The sequence below is a fragment of the Fundulus heteroclitus genome, chromosome 14 (genome assembly GCF_011125445.2).
Source record: "Fundulus heteroclitus isolate FHET01 chromosome 14, MU-UCD_Fhet_4.1, whole genome shotgun sequence".
Taxonomy (NCBI): Eukaryota; Metazoa; Chordata; class Actinopteri; order Cyprinodontiformes; family Fundulidae; genus Fundulus; species Fundulus heteroclitus.
In genome coordinates this window covers 5,061,338-5,083,626 of record NC_046374.1, presented here as the reverse complement: position 1 = coordinate 5,083,626, position 22,289 = coordinate 5,061,338, and the positions used below count along the sequence as shown (strand labels likewise).

The 22,289-nt window shown below is 42.4% G+C and overlaps 1 protein-coding gene across 1 annotated transcript in view; it reads left to right on the top strand.

Annotated features, from left to right (window-relative positions):
* The first annotated feature begins 309 nt into the window (after window positions 1–309).
* The window catches only part of lrch4 (leucine-rich repeats and calponin homology (CH) domain containing 4), a 59,988-nt gene continuing 38,008 nt past the window's right edge, over window positions 310–22,289 (top strand). The window contains 1 exon segment of the mRNA XM_036146114.1: window positions 310–727. Within this exon segment, the coding sequence (XP_036002007.1) occupies window positions 556–727 (172 nt within the window). The 5' untranslated portion in view covers window positions 310–555.

Here is a 22,289-nt window from a genome sequence, read left to right as displayed (position 1 = left end):
TCACTAGGGTGTAACTTCTGATCAAGCCGAGTCCTAAAACAAATGAAAAAGTGATGAATTAGTATATTCCTTTTTTCTGACAGCAATGAATCATTAAATAACCTACTAAGTATTCCATGGTCCACAGAAGAACGGTATTTGATCCACTGTTAGAAAAAAAGCCATATTCAGAGACCAGATTAGCTCACAGATGATGTACTGAAGGAGCGCGCGTAGTTTTCTAGTTAAATGCTTTTACTTTGAAGGAAAATGAATTCCTGGAGCACAGTCGTGAAATGCTTGTAGCTTGATGCGACTTCCTGAAAGATTGACAGCTCGTGCCTCCCTGGCTCGCGGGTGGGACGCGCGCAGCAGCACTCAGCAGCTCGGTCGTGTGAAACGAAGCCGACGCAACTGACGCCGACAGTCGGTTTTGGTTTGTTTGTTTTTTTTCCACTTTTCAGGGAGTTTGAAACCAGCGAGACTCGGTGTGTGGACTGTCCACGAGCCCGCGGGCTATGAGATCGGGGCGGCCGCGGCAAACAAAGTAGAAGAGGAGGCAGACCCGTCCGTTCTATGGCTGCTGGGGATGGAGCCCAGCTGCCGGCCACAGTAGCGGCCAGCCGGAGCGTGGAGAAGGCTCTGGAGGAGGCTGCAGCCAGCGGGGCTCTCAACCTGGCCAACAGAAAGCTCAAGGAGTTTCCTCGCAGCGCCAGGAACTACGACCTGTCCGACATAACGCACGCAGGTCGGTTGTCTCTCTAGGTCCTTTTATTTATTTATTTGGGTTTTATTCAGAACTCAGAAGAAACGCCTGGCTGCTCGCTGTTATAACGAGAAGCGCCTTTTGTTTTCTCGCCACCTGCTTCTTTTCTTCTATAACGGGGAAGGAACATCCTCCCTCGACCCTCTGCGTTGCACAATCCTCTTAGAAGAAGAAAAAAACAACAAAAAAAAACAAAAAACCAACCCGCTGTTTCCATTTCTGTCCTCTGCTTAGTTGTCACAACACAAATGGTTCATTTAGTGGATTTAAACTCCAGCGTATTGCCTTTAAGTGCAGCTTTATGGCCGTGAGCGGAACCGCCGGAGAAGCGAGCTGCGCCGCGTAGCGTCGCGGTTAGCAGGCAGTTTCCGCCACTTTCAAAGTTTACTAAGAAATGTTTTATGGCCGGCAGATCTTATTAACTTCACCAGCGCGTTCAGACAGACGCACGCAGTTGGCTTTTAACGAGCCCGTCGCGTTGTTTTTAAAGTAGCTTCACAGCAAAGATAATGGAGGAAAGACACGACCGAGTTCCTCTTCCTGCTGAGAGGCAGCAAAGTGCGAACGGCGCTGCATGGCGGGTTACCTGATCGCCTGTCTGCAGCATCTGCCTGGGCTTTGTGTTTGTTGGATCAGAACAACGACTTACTCCAGTTTGGTGGTTTCGACTTTGCTCTGCTTTCCATCCTCTATCGGACCAGAGAGAGCGAAGCTGGGCCAGGACTGTGCAGAGGACAGAGGACAGAGGACAGAGGACATCAGCAGCGGTCCAGCCTGAAGGTGGACGCTGAGAGGAGCCTCTAAACTGGCCACTGAGTGTGCAGGTCCAGAGCTTTGGGACATGCAAAGGGCAAACTGAAAGAAAAGCCCACTTTCATTTCTATTTAGGTCAATGACCGAGGCTGGGACTGTGGCTCACTCTCTATTCTAAATCTTTTCTGCCTTCTGCAGTCAGGCTCTTAAACTTGAATTAAGTGTCTTGTTTACATTTCTGACCGTTTTGTATGAAAGGTTGTAGCCCTTCATGGGATTCATAAAGTTTTTCTGATTCTCAATCAGTGGGAGCAGGACTTGTCTTGCAATGCAAACATTGTGGGATTCAAACTATCCCCCTGTCACATGCTGATGTGCCCCTGGGCAAGGGACTGTGCATATTTGTGAGTGTGACTGGGTGACTGTGGCGATGGTGCATAGCAGGGGTCACCAGCCTTTTTCAAACTGAGAGCCAATTCATTGGTGTGGTCATATGAAGGGCTACTAGTACTGACCTTTGAACTACAAGAGTCAGAGTTCATCCTAACTTTATGTCAAATAAGCATATTGTTCATGCTTGGTTGTAGATATTGTTGTTTATAAATCTATATAAATGCTAGTGTGAATAAACAGGAAGAGTAACGGAATAAAATAAAGTTTTAGATCCACTCACTGGTGCATTGTGCTGTTTTTAGAAGTGTTTCGTGGGCCCCCACATGTGGTCCTGGGGGGCTGCTTGGTGCTGGTGGGCACCATGTTGGTGACCCCTGGTGTATAGGCTAAAGTGACCCTAGTTTGGAAATGTTATGGCCGACTGAGCCCTTAGGACGGATTTTGACAGATTCTGAAACGTCCCGGTTGCATTTGAGTTTCAAACTGCGTGTTTGAGCCAGAGTTGCGTTCTGATCGTCTCCAAGCCGTGAAGTTTAATGCTGTGGAAGACAGGATGGGGGTAAACGGTGACTATACCACTTTAAGCTTCCAGGGAGTAATAAGAGTTGTCAAAGTCGTTCTTTTTGATCTTTAGACACATGTCTGTGACTTTAGATGCAGGTCTGTGGTCGCTGATTTCCCCAAATTAAAAACGACCCACGTGGGCTCACTGATTTATGATCCATGGTGGACCCATCACAACGTGAAGAGCTAGTTTTTGGCTGTGTACTTCCGCTGTGAATGACTGACGGCTGTCGGGAAAGAAATCTGAGAGCGGTGCTCAGAAAAAATAAAAAATAAACTCCTTAGGAGGTTTAAGAATGACTAGAAACTGCAGCGAGGTTTTAAAACAACTGTCAGTGAAGATAATCCTGTTGAAGGAGAGAAGGAGGAGATGCAGCCAGCGCAGGTGGACGGCAGGCTGGGAGCGGACAGGAGGACCAGGGAGGAGGAGTTATTAAGTTTGGCCTTTATAACGGTGTATAATTCACTTCCTCTGAAGTAATCTGCCCTGCAGCATTAAGGCTTTACTAAAAAAAGAGGCCGGTTCTTCAGTTGTTTTCTTGTTGAACCTGCAGTTCCCAGTAAAAGAAATAGTAATTAAATGTGTTCTTGTTTTTGACCCAGATTTGTGTTTGGGGTCTTTTTAACCCCAGCCTTCTCCAACTGGAGTCTTCTTCACCTTGTTGTGTTAAAACTGCTTGTTTTAACACAACAAGCAGTCAGTCTTTTTTATCACTGATACAAACCATTTTCACCTTTTTTAAAAAAAACCACTTTTCTAATGTAAACATTCTAGTAAAGTTCCCAGATTTATGGAAATAGTTGAAATAGGTGGGAGAAAACCCTAAAAACAATCAGTTAAAAATGATCTGATTGGTCTCTCCCTGTTCTAGATATAGGGAGAACAGATTGTTTTAGAGAGACAAGAGACAGGTTAAAATATTCTGTTCCTTTGTGGAGCTTTAGTAAGGAAAGTGTGTATGATGTGTGGAAGAAACGATGTTACTTCATTGGATTTAAAGTATATAGTCATGGCTTTTGCTGCAAAGAAGACTAGAGAAAACACACTTCTAAAAAGGTAAGAGTGCTATATTTATTGATGTCCAGCACCCTGTTCAGGTCTTTGAAAGTTTTAGTTGTAAAATGATTTAAAAGGAATGTGCATTTTTTCATGCTGCACAGTGGCACTGTGGGTAGCGCTGTTGCCTTGCAGCAAGAAGGTCTTGGGTTCAAGTCCTACCCTTGCCCTGGTAGGTGTTTCTGCATGGAGTGTGCATGTTCTCCCTGTGCATGTGTGGGTTCTCTCTGGGTACTCTGACTTCCTCTCAAAAACATGACTGTTCTTTGCTGCATATCTTCCCCCTCTCTCAGCTTACTTTTGATAAAATGACCACTAGTGCTGTAAAAAATGAATCTGTGATTTCTGGCATTCAGGCCATGTCACTATAGCTGTGCTGTTTAAATGGTGTGCTTGTAATCTTGTAAATAGATCTCAGGGTATGTGGAGAAAAAGCTTCTACTTTAAACTGTTCATGGTTTCCTTTGCAGTGTTTTACTGGTTGGTTTATTAAATGATTTAAATTATGACGCTGATAGTTTGCTGCCATCATCACAGTTTGTGTTTCAGTGAATGGGGAAGGGCCTGCCAGACCCCTTAGGCCCGGGGCCTACCAGCACTTTAAGTAGGCCCTGGCCATACGTGCCTGTGTTTGGTAAAAGGAATCAATGGGATGTTCTGCGTATAGAGCATTAAATAGTTTCCTGATCTGCCAGTGCAGAGGAACTGCGGGCCGTCTGGACTTCCACCACCTGGACAGCTCCTCTCCCTCAGGCTGTTGAGCGGTGGATGTTTTTACAGACTTCCTCCCTCTGCTGTTGACTAGATTGGTAGCGATGGACGAGGCTGTGCTGTAGGTGTCGGCGGGGTGAGGGAGGCTAACTGGGAGGATTGTCTGTTTGAGATATATATATATATATATATATATATATATATATATATATATATATATATATATATATATATATATATAAATAAATAAATTGATAAAATAGAAATCATCTTAAGTTCAAAACACATATTTTAAGGGCAGGCCATTTTACGCTGTTGTTTAATAACTTATTTTTAGACAAACACTGAATTTAAACTCAACCCTGTATTCAACCAACTATTTACCAAAACCTGTAAGTTTTAAAAAAAGAAAAAAGAACATCTTCTCTGAAATCTTTGAAGGGGGCGGAGCTTGGTGACTGAGCATTCCTGGTTCTCTGATTGGTTGGGAGGATATAAAGACTACACAATTAACCTCCATGATGGTCTAGAATGCAAAAGGAAGGAAAACTGTTCTTCTATTGGAGTTTTTATTGACCGTTTATTTTCAATTGCACCACACGTCTATCGATGGATATAGATTAATGACTTATTGTCCGGCCCTAGCTTAAACTCAGCAAAGAATGAAGTTCACAGATTTAATGTGCTGAATTTAGGAGATATCTGAGCGCGGTTTACCTCTCCACCTGTTTGAAAAACTTGTCCCATCAGGGAGCATGCATAAGGTCTCACTGTTGGTGTTGAGGTGCAACAACTTAAGAATCCAGAGATGAAGTGTCTTCAAAGTGCTCTGAAAAATGATGGCCAAGTTGGTCAGTGTGTTGGCTCCCTGATGATGACTCTATTTTATTTTTCTAAGCTCAGCTGAAGCAGCATAGGTGACTTTAACAGAACCACTTATCTGTTTAAATGAGTCCCAGGAACCCTTTCTAGTGCATGTACTGTACGTAATACAGTATACATTCTCTCTGCTTTGCTGCTTCTTAGCAGGACCTTTGTTAGCATGAAGGAAGCCAAGTGGGTACAGATACATTGTGTCAGACAGAACCAGGCAGACGTGGCATACGTAGTCTCCGGCTACACAAGTATTAAGTTTTGGTTAGATGCTGAATACTACGCTACAGCAGGACCCAGACCCTTGCATAGCAACAATATGGATTCATAAACTGCTTAACTAAATATCGGTTCCATTTAGATAAAAACGAGAGGAATGGAGAGTCAGAGGTTTATTGATTCTAGCTTTAAAGAGGAAATGTTCTAACCAGCTGCTACTTCACTTCAGTCTTTCTTTCTGCGTTGCTAATGCACCAGAGACAATGAGTATTACTGTATTAATGAGCTCGCTCCCACTTTACCATAACCCAGAGCTGAGTGACTGTGAAGGGCCTTCAGAGTCCACAGCTCCCCACGTTTCAGTTCTGGTTAGTCTCATCCAATCACACGTAGCGGTGCCAGGTCCCTGTAGAATGGCCATGTTGGGTTAGAATATTACACGTTCTGTGCTCCAGCTAAGAAACATCAGTTTTCTTTAGTTCCCTTTCCTTCGTCTTCATCCGCTAACTCCGATGGGGCACGGAAGAACAGACACTGGTCTTAATGAGAACCCTGACCTGATTCGGCATTAATATTCTGTCTTATATTGAAGTAATGTTGCAAACCTAGTCGGTTACTGCACTATTTAAAACTTTTTGGCTGCCCAGATGTTGGTGGATTTTCTTTGAGGCTCATGCAAGCAGTAGGAGACAGGAGTAGTAGTCGTCTCCCCCAACAGCCGTTAGCAGTGAGCTACAGACTGGCTAATGCTACATAAGTGAAAATTTAGCTGGATGATGGAGCCTTCTCCATCATGGTTCTTTTTTTCTACTTTATAGCGTAAGCGCAGCAAACATTTGCAGTAAGAACCTTTAACAATGTAAAATGTGTTTTACATTCAACTTTAAATAACATCATTTGGATCCACGGCGTGTTTGGGTTGAAACACTGTAATTCATTTCTGACTGATATGATGCAACACGGAAAAACATATGCGTGGATATATTAATTATGCAGAATTTAAATGAAGTTCCATTATAATAGTCTTGATACAAAACGTTCATATTGTCAAATTTTTATTTTGTGGTAAATGTTCGCTTTACCTGAGCGATGTTGGTGTTAATTTTTAGTAGGGCTGTGCATAAAAATCAATACAAAGATTAATATCAATGTTTTTAAAAACGTTTGGCACACTTTTGGTTTCTGCATTAAATGCTTTGAACCAAATGCAATTAATTTTCCTGTTAATATATCAGTGTTCAACAAATTGAACATAAATATAATATTTGGCTGTTTTTGTTGAATCAATGAGTTTGAGCATTAATTTAAAAGTAATAAATGTCGATAATGAAGTCAAATCAAATAGCTGCGCTATATCGATAATCGTATCGAAGGATGGATTTGACTTCAAGAATGAAGCATACCCTCGTATTTATAAAATCTTGGCTGTGCTTGAAACAAGTTGAGGAAAGCTGATGAGAACTTTTAGCGATTGACTTTGGCCTCTCATGCCCATGTCAGTCACACACCCCTGATAATCAGCATTGGCGTTTCTGATGAAACTCAGTTGTTGATATCGGATGTTGGTCTACAACACGGTGACGTTTCACTGTAAAGACAGGACTTTTGATTCTTAGAAGATATTTGCTCAGTCTCCCGTTGAGCCAAATGACATCCCTGCTAATCCTGCTGCCTCACCGTGACTCATCGTTCTCTGTTCAGCTGGAACTCGAGAAGCAGACTCCTCAGTGAGGACAATTGTAGGCGTCCACGCTTGATTTGATGCTCTTGCAGCACTCTGGCTGTTTTTGTGGTCAGACTAAAGTGAGTAATGAGCTGCTCTGGATTTCTCGGAGATACCTGGCAGTTACGCCTGCTCTCTGAGACTACATCATCTGAAGGCCCCTCCTCGGCACCGTCTGGTCCTGGTGCTGACAATCTGCTGATTCACCAAAGCGTCTCAGTGGCTGTCAGGTTAGGTCCAACCTACTTTTCATGTAGACCCAGAGTGGAAAAATTCAGGTTCTACTCAGAAAGTAGTAGTATTATGAGTCCAGATAGAAGTATTTGGGTTCTGGGATTCAGTTTTTCTACTTTCAGCAACCGATGTGTGCTTTTTCCTGAACTAATGATTATCCTGCCAGCCTCTCCAAGGTATGAAAACAGCTGAGATCATTGAATCATAAGAGAAGACGTGCTCTTTCTATTTACACTCTGGTACTGACCAGATTAGCAATTATTAAGGAGTCCAAAGAGAAGTTCCAGAGGCGTTAGCGTCCGTTCTCCAGATATCCAGAACGTTGAGCCGTTGGGACAAAAGCAGACGGGGTTTGTTTTTTCTATCGTAGTTGGCTTTCTTTTTTGTACATCATTGATGTTTTAGCCTGAGATCAGATCAGCCTCTCAGACGTTTGGGAGACATCATCCCCCAGCGCCGAAAGGAGCAGCTTCCCTCGCAGAGGTCAAAGGTTCACACACACAGTCACACACACACACACACACACACACACACACACACACACACACACACACACACACACACACACACAAAATGGAGAGTTGGCTCGCCTCCTCCTTCATGTTTCCGGGTAGCCCAGAGCGGAGGGAAACAAAGCGTCGCCATTGTACGCTGTGTGCACCTTGTGGACCCAGGGGCATTGGTGTTGCAGCCGACTGTTGTTTGATGAATGTTCTCAGCTCCCCCTGAGGGGCAAAAGCTTTTATTACTGACTCTGTGTGGAGCTGAGGGGGCGATTTAAGGCCTCTGTAATTAAAGCCTTGATGCAGACCTAACTCACTTACAGTATATATCTTTGAATCTGACTTAGAAACGAAAAAGCTGTAAAACACGAGACATATCAGTACATTATGAACCATCCCAACCCCCACCACTAAGCCCAGTCTCTGTGTTCATCGGTACCCGTTATCGTCTCCCAGTACTGCCAGTTGGTTGGGACTGGGCTAACTGGCCCACATAGGTTTTACAGGATATTTCATGCAGTTTCAGGAGATTTATCCAAATGGAGATGAAGCAGGAAGTATAAAGAGAAACCATTCAACAAACATAAAAACCCAGATTAACTAGATTAATGTGATAAAGTCTGAATGGTGTATGTAGCATACGCTGATCACCTGAGCGATGTTTGCTAGCTCGCCCTTTTACCAAACCATTTCCTTCTGCTGCTGTGCAGCACGCACCGACCAGAAACAGGCCGTTCTAGGATGGTGAAGAGTCGGCATCTAAACCTGTCTACCAGGAAGCCGTCATTGACATTCATCTTAATGAAGGCTAATCGATTTATGAACCCAGAACTAATTCATATTTAACAAAAATCAGCAGCACAAAGCCATCCATCCATCCATCCATTTTCCAAACCGCTTTATCCCTCATGGGGTCACGAAGGGTGCTGGTGCCTATCTCCAGCGTTCACTGGGCGAGAGGCGGGGTACACCCTGGACAGGTCAGCACAAAGCCAATTCAATAAAATTTTATTTATATAGCGCCAATTCATGAACCATGTCATCTCAAGGCACTTTACAAAATCAAATTCAATCAAATTATACAGATTGGTCCAAAATGTCCTATATAAGGGAACCATTTGATTGGATTAAAGTCCAGTTCACTCCTGGAGAAGCGTAGAGCTACAGGGAGAGTCGTCTACATTGTACATGGCTTTGCAGCAATCCCTCATACTGAGCAAGCATGAAGCGACAGTGGAAAGAAAAACTCACAACTTTAAATAACATCATTTGGATCCACGGCGTGTTTGGGTTGAAACACTGTAATTAATTTACTGCTGGAGGTGGCACTTTTTCCACAAATGTGCCACCTCCAGCAGAACCGGGCTCAGTATGAACGGTCATCTGCCTCGACCGACTGGGGTTACAGAAGACAGAGCAGAGACACAATAAGAGAGACAAAGAAGCACAGAAGCACACATTGATCCAGGAATCTGTTAGGCCAACAGTCATCAATTAGAACAAGTCCACTACTGGAACAACGAAACACCAGGAAAGAGTTCCAGCTCAGAACTCATTCATTCATTTTTTTATATTCTGAGGAAGTGAACTCAAAGATCATAATTTTTCAAACCATACAGGAAATGCTTGAAGGACTTAAAATGTTTTACAAGATTGGCTGACGGTGGTAGAGCATGGCTATTTTAGTTCTAAACATGCTTTCTACGGTTATTTCAGACCTTATGGTGACAAAAACAGGCTGAAACTGGGACTAAGCAGTGTTAATAGTTTAGGCTGCGCAGTTATTTACAGGGAGGTGCTTATTGTGCGTCCAGATAAACAAATGACAAACCACTGAAGTAAAGGTAAATTACATTGATACCATTGAGTAACACCTTATTTATTACAAAAATATATTGTAAAGAGGAAACTCATCTTTCCATGAGACGAGATAGTTAAATTTATCCTTTAACTTAAACAAGCGAAGCCAGTTCTTAGCTCATTGTGTAAAACCACTAGCAGCAAACATTTAGTTATATTTTCATTGTTTCCGCCATCTTGTTTCAGCAGCATGTTTCACAGCTTGGATGTAGATGCACTCTGAATTCAGGTCAACTCCCAGACCAAATGCTTGAAATAACAGCACACTTTTTGAAATCATTTCTTTATGGGAAATCAAAAGGAGGAAATAAAATCAATTAATCGGAGGTTTTATTTTTAAGCCACATTGCCCAGCCCTAATTGCAACTAATGATAAATCTAACCACTTACCATAGCGTCCTCACACAGCTAGGGCGGCACACTATTAGGAAACTCTGCAACTGCGACGATACTGATGAATGTTATGCTATGGGTTGTGATTACAGCAAATAATTAAGAGCTGTTCATGTTTTTCTGCTTGGGTTCACAGCAGACATGGATCCTAGATAAGGAGTTTATCCAGCGACTGGAAACCAAATAAAAGCCCTTCTTTCTATCTGAACAGCAAGGTTTTTCTAGCAAGGCTTACGTCTGCTGTTCTGCAAATATACTGTATCGCCTGAATGCATGGTGATAAAATAATAAACATTTATTGCTGCGCAAGCAAGCAGTAAGTCAGTATTTCTACGTGGCCTGCCCTGTTATTGCTATAACGGTAAAGTTTGACATACTGTGCGGCCCCACGCTCAGTGTGTGTGTGTGTGTGTGTGTGTGTGTGTGTGTGTGTGTGTGTGTGTGTGTGTGTGTGTGTGTGTGTGTGTGCCAAGGCGGCGCACATTACAAAGTGCCGCCTTGGCAGCTGGGATTCGTACCCCTGCGCCACACAGACCCATCAGTAGGTGTAATTAATGAAGCATTTAGGGCTGATGGCAGAATGGAAGGTCAAAGATTAATGCTTAAATTTAGTCTGGCTGTAAGGATGAAACAAACAGAATATTGTCCGTATACCAGGACCCAGGCGGGGAGGAACACCTCCTACCGCATGTTACTTTCTGTTAGTTCCTGCTTTACTAGCAGAGGTGCTGCGCTTGGTAAACATCTGAATATGATGTTTGTCCGGCCCACACGCCGGCGCAGCGTTATTACATTTTCTCCCCCAGCTTATGACTGGGGGTGGGTGCTGGAGGCCGAGGCCGTCGTTGGGAACGGATCGGGTTTTTAACAGCCACACGCTCGAGTCGCCACATCTGAGAGGCCCAACAGCTGACGAGGCGGGGGTGGAAGGGGGAGAGGGCTCTTTATGTCACGCTTGGTTTTTCCTATTAAACCGAGGCCACATGTTCCTTTTCTAACTGTGTTTTTGTTTATTAGCCCTGGATTATTACACACGTTTTTTCCTTTTTCTAATTAAAGGCTGTCTGTTATTGGGCCTAAATAACAAACATGCCAGAGAATGAAGTCAGCTGATCAGAAGCTACAGTAAAAGAGCCGTCAGTCTGGCTCTGGACTTGGCAGCCGCTGGACCCACCTGTAGCAGAACTAACCTGAGCTAACGGCTACGTTTAGACTCGGCTGTCCACTCATTCACCCACCAACCCACCGCATAGCCTTGACTTGACGAGATACATGAGGGGTTATCTCATTCAATTCCTCTCTATATTTTTAGCCAATCAGCGGCTATAAGAAAAAAACACTTCAAGCTTTCCTTTGCGTTCTAAAGAGGCCTGGATCACAGCTGTGGTATTATGGGGGATCTTTAGCTCCTGGTGTCGTCATGGGCCAGAAGAAAACTAGCGTATCAGTGTCAGCTGCTCCGCAGTGATCAAGCCCGGCCATCTTTCACACATAAATTCATGTGCTTGTACAGTCAGACCTGTTGTGTCTATTGGTTTTAGTCGTGATATGAGATGAAGACAAACCCAACTGGCATCCAGCCGGTAGCTGTTATTTACTGGAGTCAGATCAGCTGTAGACTGAGCAGATCATAGGATATTACTTTAAATGGTCAGCTTTCAAAGCAGGTGGACATGGAAAAAGACGGCTTCTGTCATTGTTCTAACTGGACTATTATGAACTTTACCATTGAACATGGTAACCGAGGTCTATAGAATGGAGCAATGGGGCTCTCTGTTCTTTTTTTCTTGCCCTTTCATTCAACATCTTACGCTGTGACCTTAGAGCAACTCTGTCAGCTCCTGGGAGGCTTGACTTAAATATGAACCACTTGAGGACAAGCTCTCGCTTTGGGTTGATTTAAGTCCAAATAGTTTGGAAAAGACCTTAAGACTCCAGATCAGTGAGCAGCAGCTCCAGTTTGTTTCTCACACAGGCTATGGTTGTTTATTTCTCTCTTTCCCTGCGTTCTCTAGAACAGCAGACTGCTACGGCAGGCCTCTGTTTACAGCGTCACACATCTGCTGCGTAGATGGTGGCATACACCTAGACTTCTGAAACCCGTGCTCTGGGTTTAGGCTTTGCTGAAAACCGTGGTTTTGCTGCCAGAGACGACCAACTTGGCCTACCCAGTACCGTCGGGTAATGCAAGGCTGTGTGTGCATCTGTGGACTAAGACATATTGAAGCAGGCTCCTGTCAGCAGGTTACATCTGTTTAGTGTCGCCCGGTGTGTGTGTGTGTGTGTGTGTGTGTGTCAGAGAGGGTTCCGCCCCATGAGTCTGATTTCCTCTGTACTGCGGATGTGGGTTGGCTCTACAGACACTGTTCACTTCTGCTTGGCCCGCCGTCTTCTGTGCATCTTCACTACCTCGCCTCTGTGGTCCACATTCAGTTCAGTTTTACAACACGTCACCTCAAGGCATGTTACAAAGTCCAGGTTAATCATCACATCTCCTACAATCCACCATGTTCCAGTGTGTTTCTGCGCTCAGGGTGGTTATTTGGAGGAACTCTCTTCTAAGGTCAAAGAAGATGAAATTCTAGACTGATTTGTTTCCATCAGTTGGAGTAAACTCAAGGAAACGTACATTTCTGTATTAAAAAAGGCTAAGGCTAGTTTCTGGAGATTTGTCTTGGTTTCCATGGTTTGAACATGGTTTGTCTTGCGTGCGTGTCTGCCAGGAACTCACTGCTGTGCTCTCTCTCTGTCTCTCTCAGACCAGAGCAGCTGGAGTGGAGGGGGAATCCCTTCTAGGTCCCATGTGTGGTAACCTGAGAAACAGATTAGGAGGCTGGAGGACAGGCCTGGCAGATTAGGACTGAGAACATCTCACAGTTTGCCATGGCCACTGTTGCTTAGCTGCAGAAAACAGCTACAGCTAAGGAAGTAAAGGTGGAAACAACAGCTAGGTTGACCACATGGGCAATAATGCTCCATGTTTATTGGTCAGCAGTCAGTGGGCTGTCCAGATTAATTGAAATGCTTTTATTGTGCTGCTGTTATTTTTTTCCTGTAAACTCTTTTATGAGCTATTGAAGTCTAGAGGATCAGAATCCTGTAAAATTAGTAGGCGTCTACGAAATCCTAAACAATATAATACGCCCTCATTTAGTTTTGGGGAAGCAGTTTGACAGTGGAACAGAGCTTTCCTCTTGTGGTTTGCTGAGTGGATCATGGGAGTTGGAGTGTTTAGTCTTTAATCACATAGTGGATGATTAGTATGTAGGGGTGCTGCAGGACTATGCCAGGGTCCTTTCTGTGGGTTATCTGGGCAATCTGCACCCTGTGCAAGAGCCTGGTGTGAAAGCTCTGCTAAAAGGTTCAACTCTTTGCGGTCTGGATGGTACTCCAGTTCTCTCTGTGGTGCTCATGGACAGGATCTTGAGGAGCGTGTCTGGTTCAGGAAACTCCGGGTATCCTCTTTACTTGGGGAAGAGGATGTTTTTTTGCAGTATTTAAACTGCAACCTTTTGGGGAGTGGAGGAGGGGGGGATCTTGATCACTTTCTCATCTGGCCTGTGGGGCACCTTGGATGGAGCTCAGAGTAGAGATTCTGATTCCCTGTACCAACAGGAATGAGTTAAGGTTGTTTGGACATGTGATCAGGATCCCTCCTGCTACCTTTAGACATTTCTGAGCTCCTGGGAGGAGACCACAGACCAGATGCAGAACTTTCTCATCTGACCTGTGGGGCACCTTGGAAGTCCCCCCTGAGGAGCTGGGGAGCATCACCTGACATGTGACCTCCATCAGCCAAACTCGTATAAAAGGAATAAGTTGGATGGATGGATTTATTTTTTGGATTGTATTTACTGGTGATATAGATTTAAGCCAGTAAAAGACACATGTTGTTTGAAAGTTAATTACGAAATGTGGTATATCAATAAAGTTTTACTCTCAGTTTACCGTATTTAGTTGTTTGTATAACACATAATTGAAACAAGTTATTTGTTCTTACTGAGCTTCCCAGTTGTGATGCTGAAGCTGGCCTCTGATTTGAGGTTTATAACATGGCCCTAAACTCAAGGGCCAGTTGACTGTTTTTAAGGGACCTGGTCTTTGTGTGAGCCTCTCTGTGAACTAATCAGAACGCTCAATCCTCAATCTGATAAGTGGGCTTTGGAAATAGATTTCTATGGAAAGTTGAACACGTCTGAAACTTTTCTTCCAACATCAGAACCTGCTTGGATTGGCTCATCCTGTGAACAGGTTGTTTGGCACATCCCTACGACGGATTTCTAATTGTGTTCAGGTTGCAAGTTTTTGTTTTTTTCTTCTCTTCCATGTCGAGCTATAACACAGATCTGGGGTTGGATAGGATAGCGTAGGACGGGTTTGACACGCTGTAATTTAACACTAATTTATTCAGGTTAAGGAAGCGTGAAAAAAGAATGGCAAGAGAGCCGTGGCTCTGGCCCGCCAATGTTCCTGGCTTCCCCCAGCACCCGTCTCTCTAGTTGCTTTTGAAAAACACAAAATGCTAACAGATTTCCAGAAGAACTGCCTCCCTCAGTTTGAGCTCCTTCTTTGGCCGTACAGCTGTCTGAGAAACTGAAAACATTTTTTTTTTGCAAACGGACCTCCTTATCAAGGTTGTTTCAGTCTTACACCATTTTCCTGTTGAATTGGTGAAGAAAGTTTGGATTATTTTTTTTTTTAACTGGGCACTCTTGCTGGAACAAGCCTAATAAACCATTTTCAAATGCCAGCACAAACATGTTTTCCCCCAAAGCCTTTCACACAGTCTCTGTTTATCAGCAGAACATCTAAAGCTTTCTCCAAGCCAAGCCAGGAGAGGCGGGCTGAGCCAGCCAGCAGAACCTGGAAGCAGGACATCACAGCGGCCACGTTTCCTGCTCTTCGCTCGGCAGCATGCCGTTCATAGCTACATCTGTCCCTGCAGCTCATTCTACACCACCATGATCTGGTGGTGTAGAATGGACAGCCTGCTAAATAATACAGGCTACGGCTCCGTCTAGCTGACGTGACGCAGCGGATCCATTAAGTCCTACGGCGTTTGGTATCCAGGCGGTTCACTTACTGATGGTCATTCACTGGAGAGAAGGCACGGGATGTTGTCGTGTCCTAACGGTGTCATACCCCCCCCATCACCTGAAAACACGTTATAATAGACACAATGTAGTTAATAGCCTAATTGCTTATTTTACTACTTGGTGTGTTATTTTTTGTGCATTATTTTTTGTATGTGTGACATTCATCCTGCCAAAAGGGAGCTGCTAAACAGTTTTTCATTGGATGAAACGGTGGCGATATCAATCAATAAAATCGGAATTAATAGGGAATTTCTTGCAGCGGCGTACAGGCCGTACGCCGCTGCAAGAAATTCCCTATTGATTCTGATTCCGGTAATCGGACCCACAACCGCATGCAATTGATGAGAGTGGGAACATTGAGTTTTGGGTTCCTTGCGGCGCCACAACCGTATCCACACAGCATTCAATATGAGCCCGGGGTAATTCAGTTTATTTTCTTTTCTGTTAAAGAAAACAGTGTTCCCTCGCTGGTGACACTTTGTCGTTTTCTCTCTTTAATTTTGCTGTTTAAATCCATAGCGGATTATCACATTAAGGCATCCATGTATCAGCCTCGCGGCTATCATTAACAGAAGTGAGAGCGATGTGCAGCACAATAAGCATCCGACCAGAACTCTGCACTGAACAGAATTTAACGAAGCCTCAAGGCGGATCAGTGGCCTCAAGGAACTTTATTGACTTAATTGAATCTTTTGTGAATCATTTCAGCCCTACATCTTGTATTTAAAAGAACCAGAACACCTTTTCATTTCTCTGGGATGTAAAGAGAGCTTCTTTTGTTGCTGCAGCCATTGCAGCAGTGTGGTAAAAGTGGGTCAAATAAGCTGCTTTTGTCCATTATTCTGCTCTGGGTGGGAGGGTGGCTTTAAGGGGGAGTAGCTGGTAAAACTTTGCTGTCGTTTTGTATTGTTTTAATCAAAGATTTGTCACTTTTAAACGCTGGGCTGGACTGAAAATGTAAACATTGTATTAACAGGGCTCATCAAAACAAGAAGTTATTTTTTTCCAGAGTTAGAAAGGATAACCACATATGTTAATATGCTTATCAATGATCTTACAAGATTAGAAGAGATGACTTAGCAGACTGTACTCGGTAGAACAGGTACTTTTTGAAGTGTATGGCTTTTTATGCGTCAATAACACTTGATTAGTTTAAAAATGAACACGCCACACTTTTTAACTAGAATCATGTTCCCGATTACCAGAAAGAAGATAACGGGTGTGGCCCAGTTCAGGGGCTGCATCCTTCAAAGACCCGGTCTAGGAGGGCCGGGTCCTTTGGGGCTGCTGTAAAGAGAAGACTGGAAGAGTCGGCTTGCGATTTGGGACAGTCTAGCCTCCCCACGCTGTCACCACCCTTACCTTAGCAATACTCCAGCTGCTTAGCATCCGAGACAGCGCGAAGCAGCTGTGAAGCCAAACAACTGCAGGCTGACGGTTAATCCGCTGACTCCACTGTAAATAACTGTACACGGTTTTATTTTTCCCTTTACGTATTCATGATGGCTCAATTCAATTCAATTTTATTTATATTGTGCCAATTCATGAAACATGTCATCTCGAGGCACTTTACAAAGTCAAATCCAATCATATTATACAGATTGGTCAAAGATTTCCTATATAATGGAACCAGTTGATTGCATCAAAGTCCCGACAAGCAGCATTCACTCCTGGGGAACCGTAGAGCCACATGGAGAGTCGTCTGCATTGTCCATGGCTTTGCAGCAATCCCTCATACTGAGCAAGCATGAAGCGACAGTGGAAAGGAAAACTCCCCATTAACGGGAAGGAAAACCTCCAGCAGAACCGGGCTCAGTATGAACGGTCATCTGCCTCGACCGACTGGGGTTACAGAAGACAGAGCAGAGACACAACAAGAGAGACAAAAAATCACAAAAGCACACATTGATCTAGTAATCTGTTCTACATTAGATGGTAATTAGCGGGTGATCTGTCTTCCCTGGATGATGTCACAGTTAACAGAACGCCAGACCAGGTGTACCTACTATGAAGAGAATAAAGAGAGAGAACAAAAAGTTAAAAGCTGAAATGACAACAGTCATTTCAATGTAATGCAATGCAAAGCTGGAGAACAGTAGACTGAAGAACAGTAGAAATCAGTAGAGTGAGAAAAATAGTCCCTGATGTCCTCCAGTAGCCTAGGCCTATAGCAACATAACTATAACGTCAGCTCAGGGTAACATGAGTCACTCTAACTAGAAGTTAGAGTGACTCAAAATCTTTTGTTTAAAATGTTGCTTTATTATTTTTCATTTTATTCTTAATCATTAATCAGCCAAATATTTAGTCATTTTATGTTGATTTAGAAATATACCACCAATAAAATGCATTGATGACAAGTACTATTTGTATAATTTATCTAGCTTATTTGCACCAATCCAACCATGTCTTCCCCTTTTTTTTATTTGAAAATGTGTATATATATTCAAATTTGCAAGAAAATATTTCTATTTACTTTGTTGTATATTGTACTAGTGTTGCGCCGATGCCATTTTTTGGCCCCCGATACCGATACTCGATACATGGCTGTGCAGTATCGGCCGATACCATACCGATACCATTACTTTGAAAATTATGTGTTTGTGTATATATGAAGAACAACATACTACTTGGATGTAAAATAATTGCTACCATGGCTTTGTCAAGCTGCTACCTTATTAAAGCAGGAAAAAAAGACTAATACAAAGTGAATCCAGTAGAACTAGTGAGTGTCGGGAGAGAGAAGGCTGCGTTCAAGTGACATACAAACATCAAAATGGTATCTGTGGCCTATTTGTTGGTACTCGCCGATACTGATACCACCATTTTAGTGTGGTATCGGCGCCCCGGCCGATACTGGTATCGGTATTGGTGCAACACTATATTGTACATAAAATGTCGTACTTGAGAGCAAAGTTGAACCAATTTGAAAGTCCTTGTTGTATGAAGCAATGCGGCTATCAAAACTGATTTTTGAAGTGTTTATATTTATAGTATTTAGTAGATGCTTTCAAATAAGTTTCATTCATCATACATGTTGCATTTTTTTTCTTTTCATCTGTTTTCCTCTGTAAGTATAACTTGTGTCCAGAGTCTATTACCTCTTTTACATAAGAGCCCTCAACTTTGCATTGGAAACCAAAATAAACCTCGCAGCCCATTTAAAGCAAACTTTACAAACGAGGGAGTGACAATTTTTTTCCTTGTGGAGAGATACGTAATCTCTGAAGAAGTGACTAACACACCCATCTCCACGCAGCGGACTAGTTGAGATGTTAAAAATGTAGACCTAGTTACTTTTAGCTTTGTGTCATCTTCCCACAGTGAGATTGCTAAAAACGGGTAAAACTGTAAAAAACCAAAGGGCATGCAATATTTCCAAAATATCAGGTAGAATGAAGACACGGTGCATTTCTAGTTTACAAATAAGTCAGGTTAGCCACATGTTGTATCTTGTTTTATAGCTGAGTCACCAATGAGACAATCCTGGCCTTTGTTTTGCTGAGAATAATGTATTAGATCTTATGTAACCCTTTTTTCCTAATAAAGTCAGATGTATGAAAATGCATGTGGAACATGCAATTACAGGCACTGAATAAATAAGACAATGTTCCATGACCAGTTTTCAGATTTTTAAGTTTAACTCAGAACCTACGTCTGTCTCTCAGAGGACTGTTAGTTGACATTTACATGACTATATAGGTTTAACTGTACAGAGCTAAAGTATTACATAAATGCTACATTTTGTAGTAGCTTGTGAGTGCTTTTTGTGGAAAATATTGGGTTGGGTTGCACAATGTATCATTATTGCCATAGCCTGTCTGCAATATCAATATTGCAAAAGAAAACTGCTTGGACCTCAATAGGTATTAACTTATTATTTTAGTACTTTCCATTGAGGTTCTCTAAGCCTTGTTTTGTAATGACATATAAAGCTAAAAAAAAATCTTTGGGGTGGAAATATTGAGTTTGTAGCTTTCTTCAGTAGCGGGATATCCTGGAGTTCTATATTTGAAATGAACCCAAAGTAGACAGACATTTATCGCAAAATCTTTTTCATGACATTCACCTCCATTTTTGCCTGAAACGGATGGACTCCTATTGCCTACCTTTTAAGATGGGAGAGCACTCTGCAAGCTGAACAAAAAATATCCTGATCTCATCTTACTGGAAAAGTATTCCAAGCAGAGTGGGCAGCAAATCCCTTTGCAAAAAATAGTTTATGATCCTTGTTTTACGTTGTTATTTTTATGGCTGCTACCTGGGTCAGGCCTCCTTTGTGAACGAGATTTTAATCTCAATTGGACTTCCTGGTTAAATAAATGAACAAACCTAATGCTCCTTTCCCCTATTCAGGCTGGGACATTCAAACAGTCAGTACTACAGGGATGCAATGCAAAATGGCTTTTCTTTGCAGCTAGGAACATAAATAAAGGCTTAGCCAAGACAAGCCTAGGAAATTAGTGTAGTAAGCAACTGTTTGACCTATTTAGCTAACTTTGGGTTGATTGGTGACAGAATCTTGGAAAATGTGGGACAGGTTTGAAAAAAACCTAAAGTGGCTTCCTTGTTTGTAGAGTTGTAGATTTTAGCGCTGAAAGTGTTGATGATCCATAGCTAATGGGTTACCGTCTCATCGTTTCCTAAGACCCTGTGTCCGTTCTACAGGGTCAAACTGACCACAGTGGAAACCGAAATGCAAAATCAGTTTTTCAGGCGTGGGAAAAACAGAAAAACATATTTGTTGTGAAAATGTCTTATCACTGTGTTGCTGGGCAACACCTAATTATGCGTACATAACAGTGAAACTCTTGTTTCTTTTAATATTTGGGTGTGCTAATTAATGCTGTAAATATGCCAGGCTGGGTCCATCATGCACTCCATGTGTGCCAATAGGCTGATGCTTCCCTTTTTTATGATGGAATCCAGAGATTTGAAGCAACGGGTCTTTCTGCTATCCTTAAGCAGCCTGCCCACATTTCAGAAAAGTAAATATAAAAAAAAGTTTTAATCAGAAAATGATTCCAACATCAAACAAAATGGTACACCTAACCTACGCACATGTACAGTATGTCAGGTATATTTTTTTTACTATTAATCTTAATATATATTGTGAATTAGAAGTGCTGATTCAGGTGTTGAGGCTGTTCTGCACTCTCACCCACACACATGTGTAGTGTGGAGTTCTGTCTGTCGAGCTGCTCATCAGCTGCTGTCGCTAACACTGTAACAGGAACCAACACAGCCACATCCTGTCTTACATCAGAAACAGACTTGTGTTGTCAATGGCAACTTGTGAAATAAAAGCCAAACAGTGTCAGATCAATGGCAAGCTGCGATCCGGCGCTGCCTCATTAATCAGGCAGGGTAAGCTGTAGCTGGATGGTGCAGGACAGCAATAAAAACACCGTAGAAAGAGTTTCACCTTTCCATGGGCTGTTCTACTACTCCATTGGCTGTATGACACGTCATTTCTCTGAGCCATAACACTGATCCGTCATAGATGTTGCAGGAAGCATCAGTTTAACACAAACTGTGTGTCAGTTTGCAGAAAGCAGGTTTGTGTTTAAACCAGTTCTCTCTGGGCTTTTATTACCTACGTTTCCACCTTTCTCTTGTTATTCTGTTCCCTGCTGGTGTTATCTGCCCTTCCACCCCACCGTGTCTTGGGTAACCTCACCATTCACAATTCCCTTAAACTACTTTCTATCTTAGTTCACACACACGCACAAAAAGACACAAACTCCTATTTAAGACTTTTTTTTAACCGTCCTAAGTTCATTGACATTTTATGTGCTTTGTTTTTTTTTTTTTACATACATTTGGTTGTGTTTATGCTAATTACGTAACACTTGTGTATTTTGGAGGGATTCGTTTTTTTAAAATGTGTTTTTATTAATATGCTGCACTGCCATTACAGTTTATGTGTTTAATTTCTCTAAATCTCTTCAGAATTTCATGTTGAACTGTTTTCCTCAAGGTAAAGATATTTTTCCACATATGGTAAATTACATATATGGGGAAAAGAAACGGTTTAGTGACGATGTGTATACATTTGATCTATTAAAAACCTTTCTGGCAAAATTGTTTGTGTACAAAGTGCAACGTTTTGTTTCTCCTTGGCCAGTTGCTAAAAATCCAATTTGAATAGATGGGATCATAGTTTTTTCTCTCAAAGACAGAGGCCTTTATTCTTAAAACTGACATTCTGGCATTTAAAGGATTAAAAATGATCAGTATCTTTTTAAGGAGCATTTTTAAGGGATTCAGGGAGAGCACAAAATGAAGGAACCCAAACAATTAAATGTCTAAGGTTCTAAGCATGCTAAACAGTGTTGCTAGGGACTGTGTTCATGCACTCATGATGTCATTATGTGTATTTGCATTCTGCTCTTCTAAAATGTTTGCTTATTTCCAGCTCTGTTCACATGTGCTCGTGTGTTTTTAGATGAATTTTAAGGTGGTAGAATAGCACAACTTGGCTAATATCATGTTTTGATCCAATCTTGACTTATTTAGGTCATGCCTGGATGCGTTTTTTGTTGGGTTTCCCCTCCTCCACCTGTTGCTGTGGTCACTCCCAGATTTTCCCCTTATTTTCAAGAGAGATGAAGTGGACTGTTTGGAGAGTCACGGTGTGGAAAGTGGAGCAGCCCCACCTATTAATCTCTTTAAAGTAACAGTGCTTTAAAGTACAGAGTGAGAAGCTGAGACAGCATGTCTACTGTGCAGCTCACTGACTAGCCAGCTTTTTTCAACATGTCAGTAGCTTTCTATAAACAACAGAATGGCGATGCATGATATTATGCAAAATAAGCATGTTTATTCTTAATTTGAAACCGTAATTCCAAACGGATCCTTTCTGTCTGATTTCAAACAGCAGAGACGGTGTGCAGACACTCCTGATACATTTGGGGTTGTATAACGTTTATAGAGCACTTCTGCATGTTTTTTTTTGTTTTTTTTTGTTCTAACAAAGGTAGTGTCGCATTAGTAGGATAGACTGCCCATTGAGAAATTAAAATAGCAAAAGATACAATCACCTTTCTGATCAGAAGCACATCTGCTCTACTGAGTCTGTTTCCTAGGCTGAGGTTGTAGTTATCCTTACCAAAGTGTGACACCTTAAACTTTAGCTCCAAAGTCCCAAACAACAGAATCATTC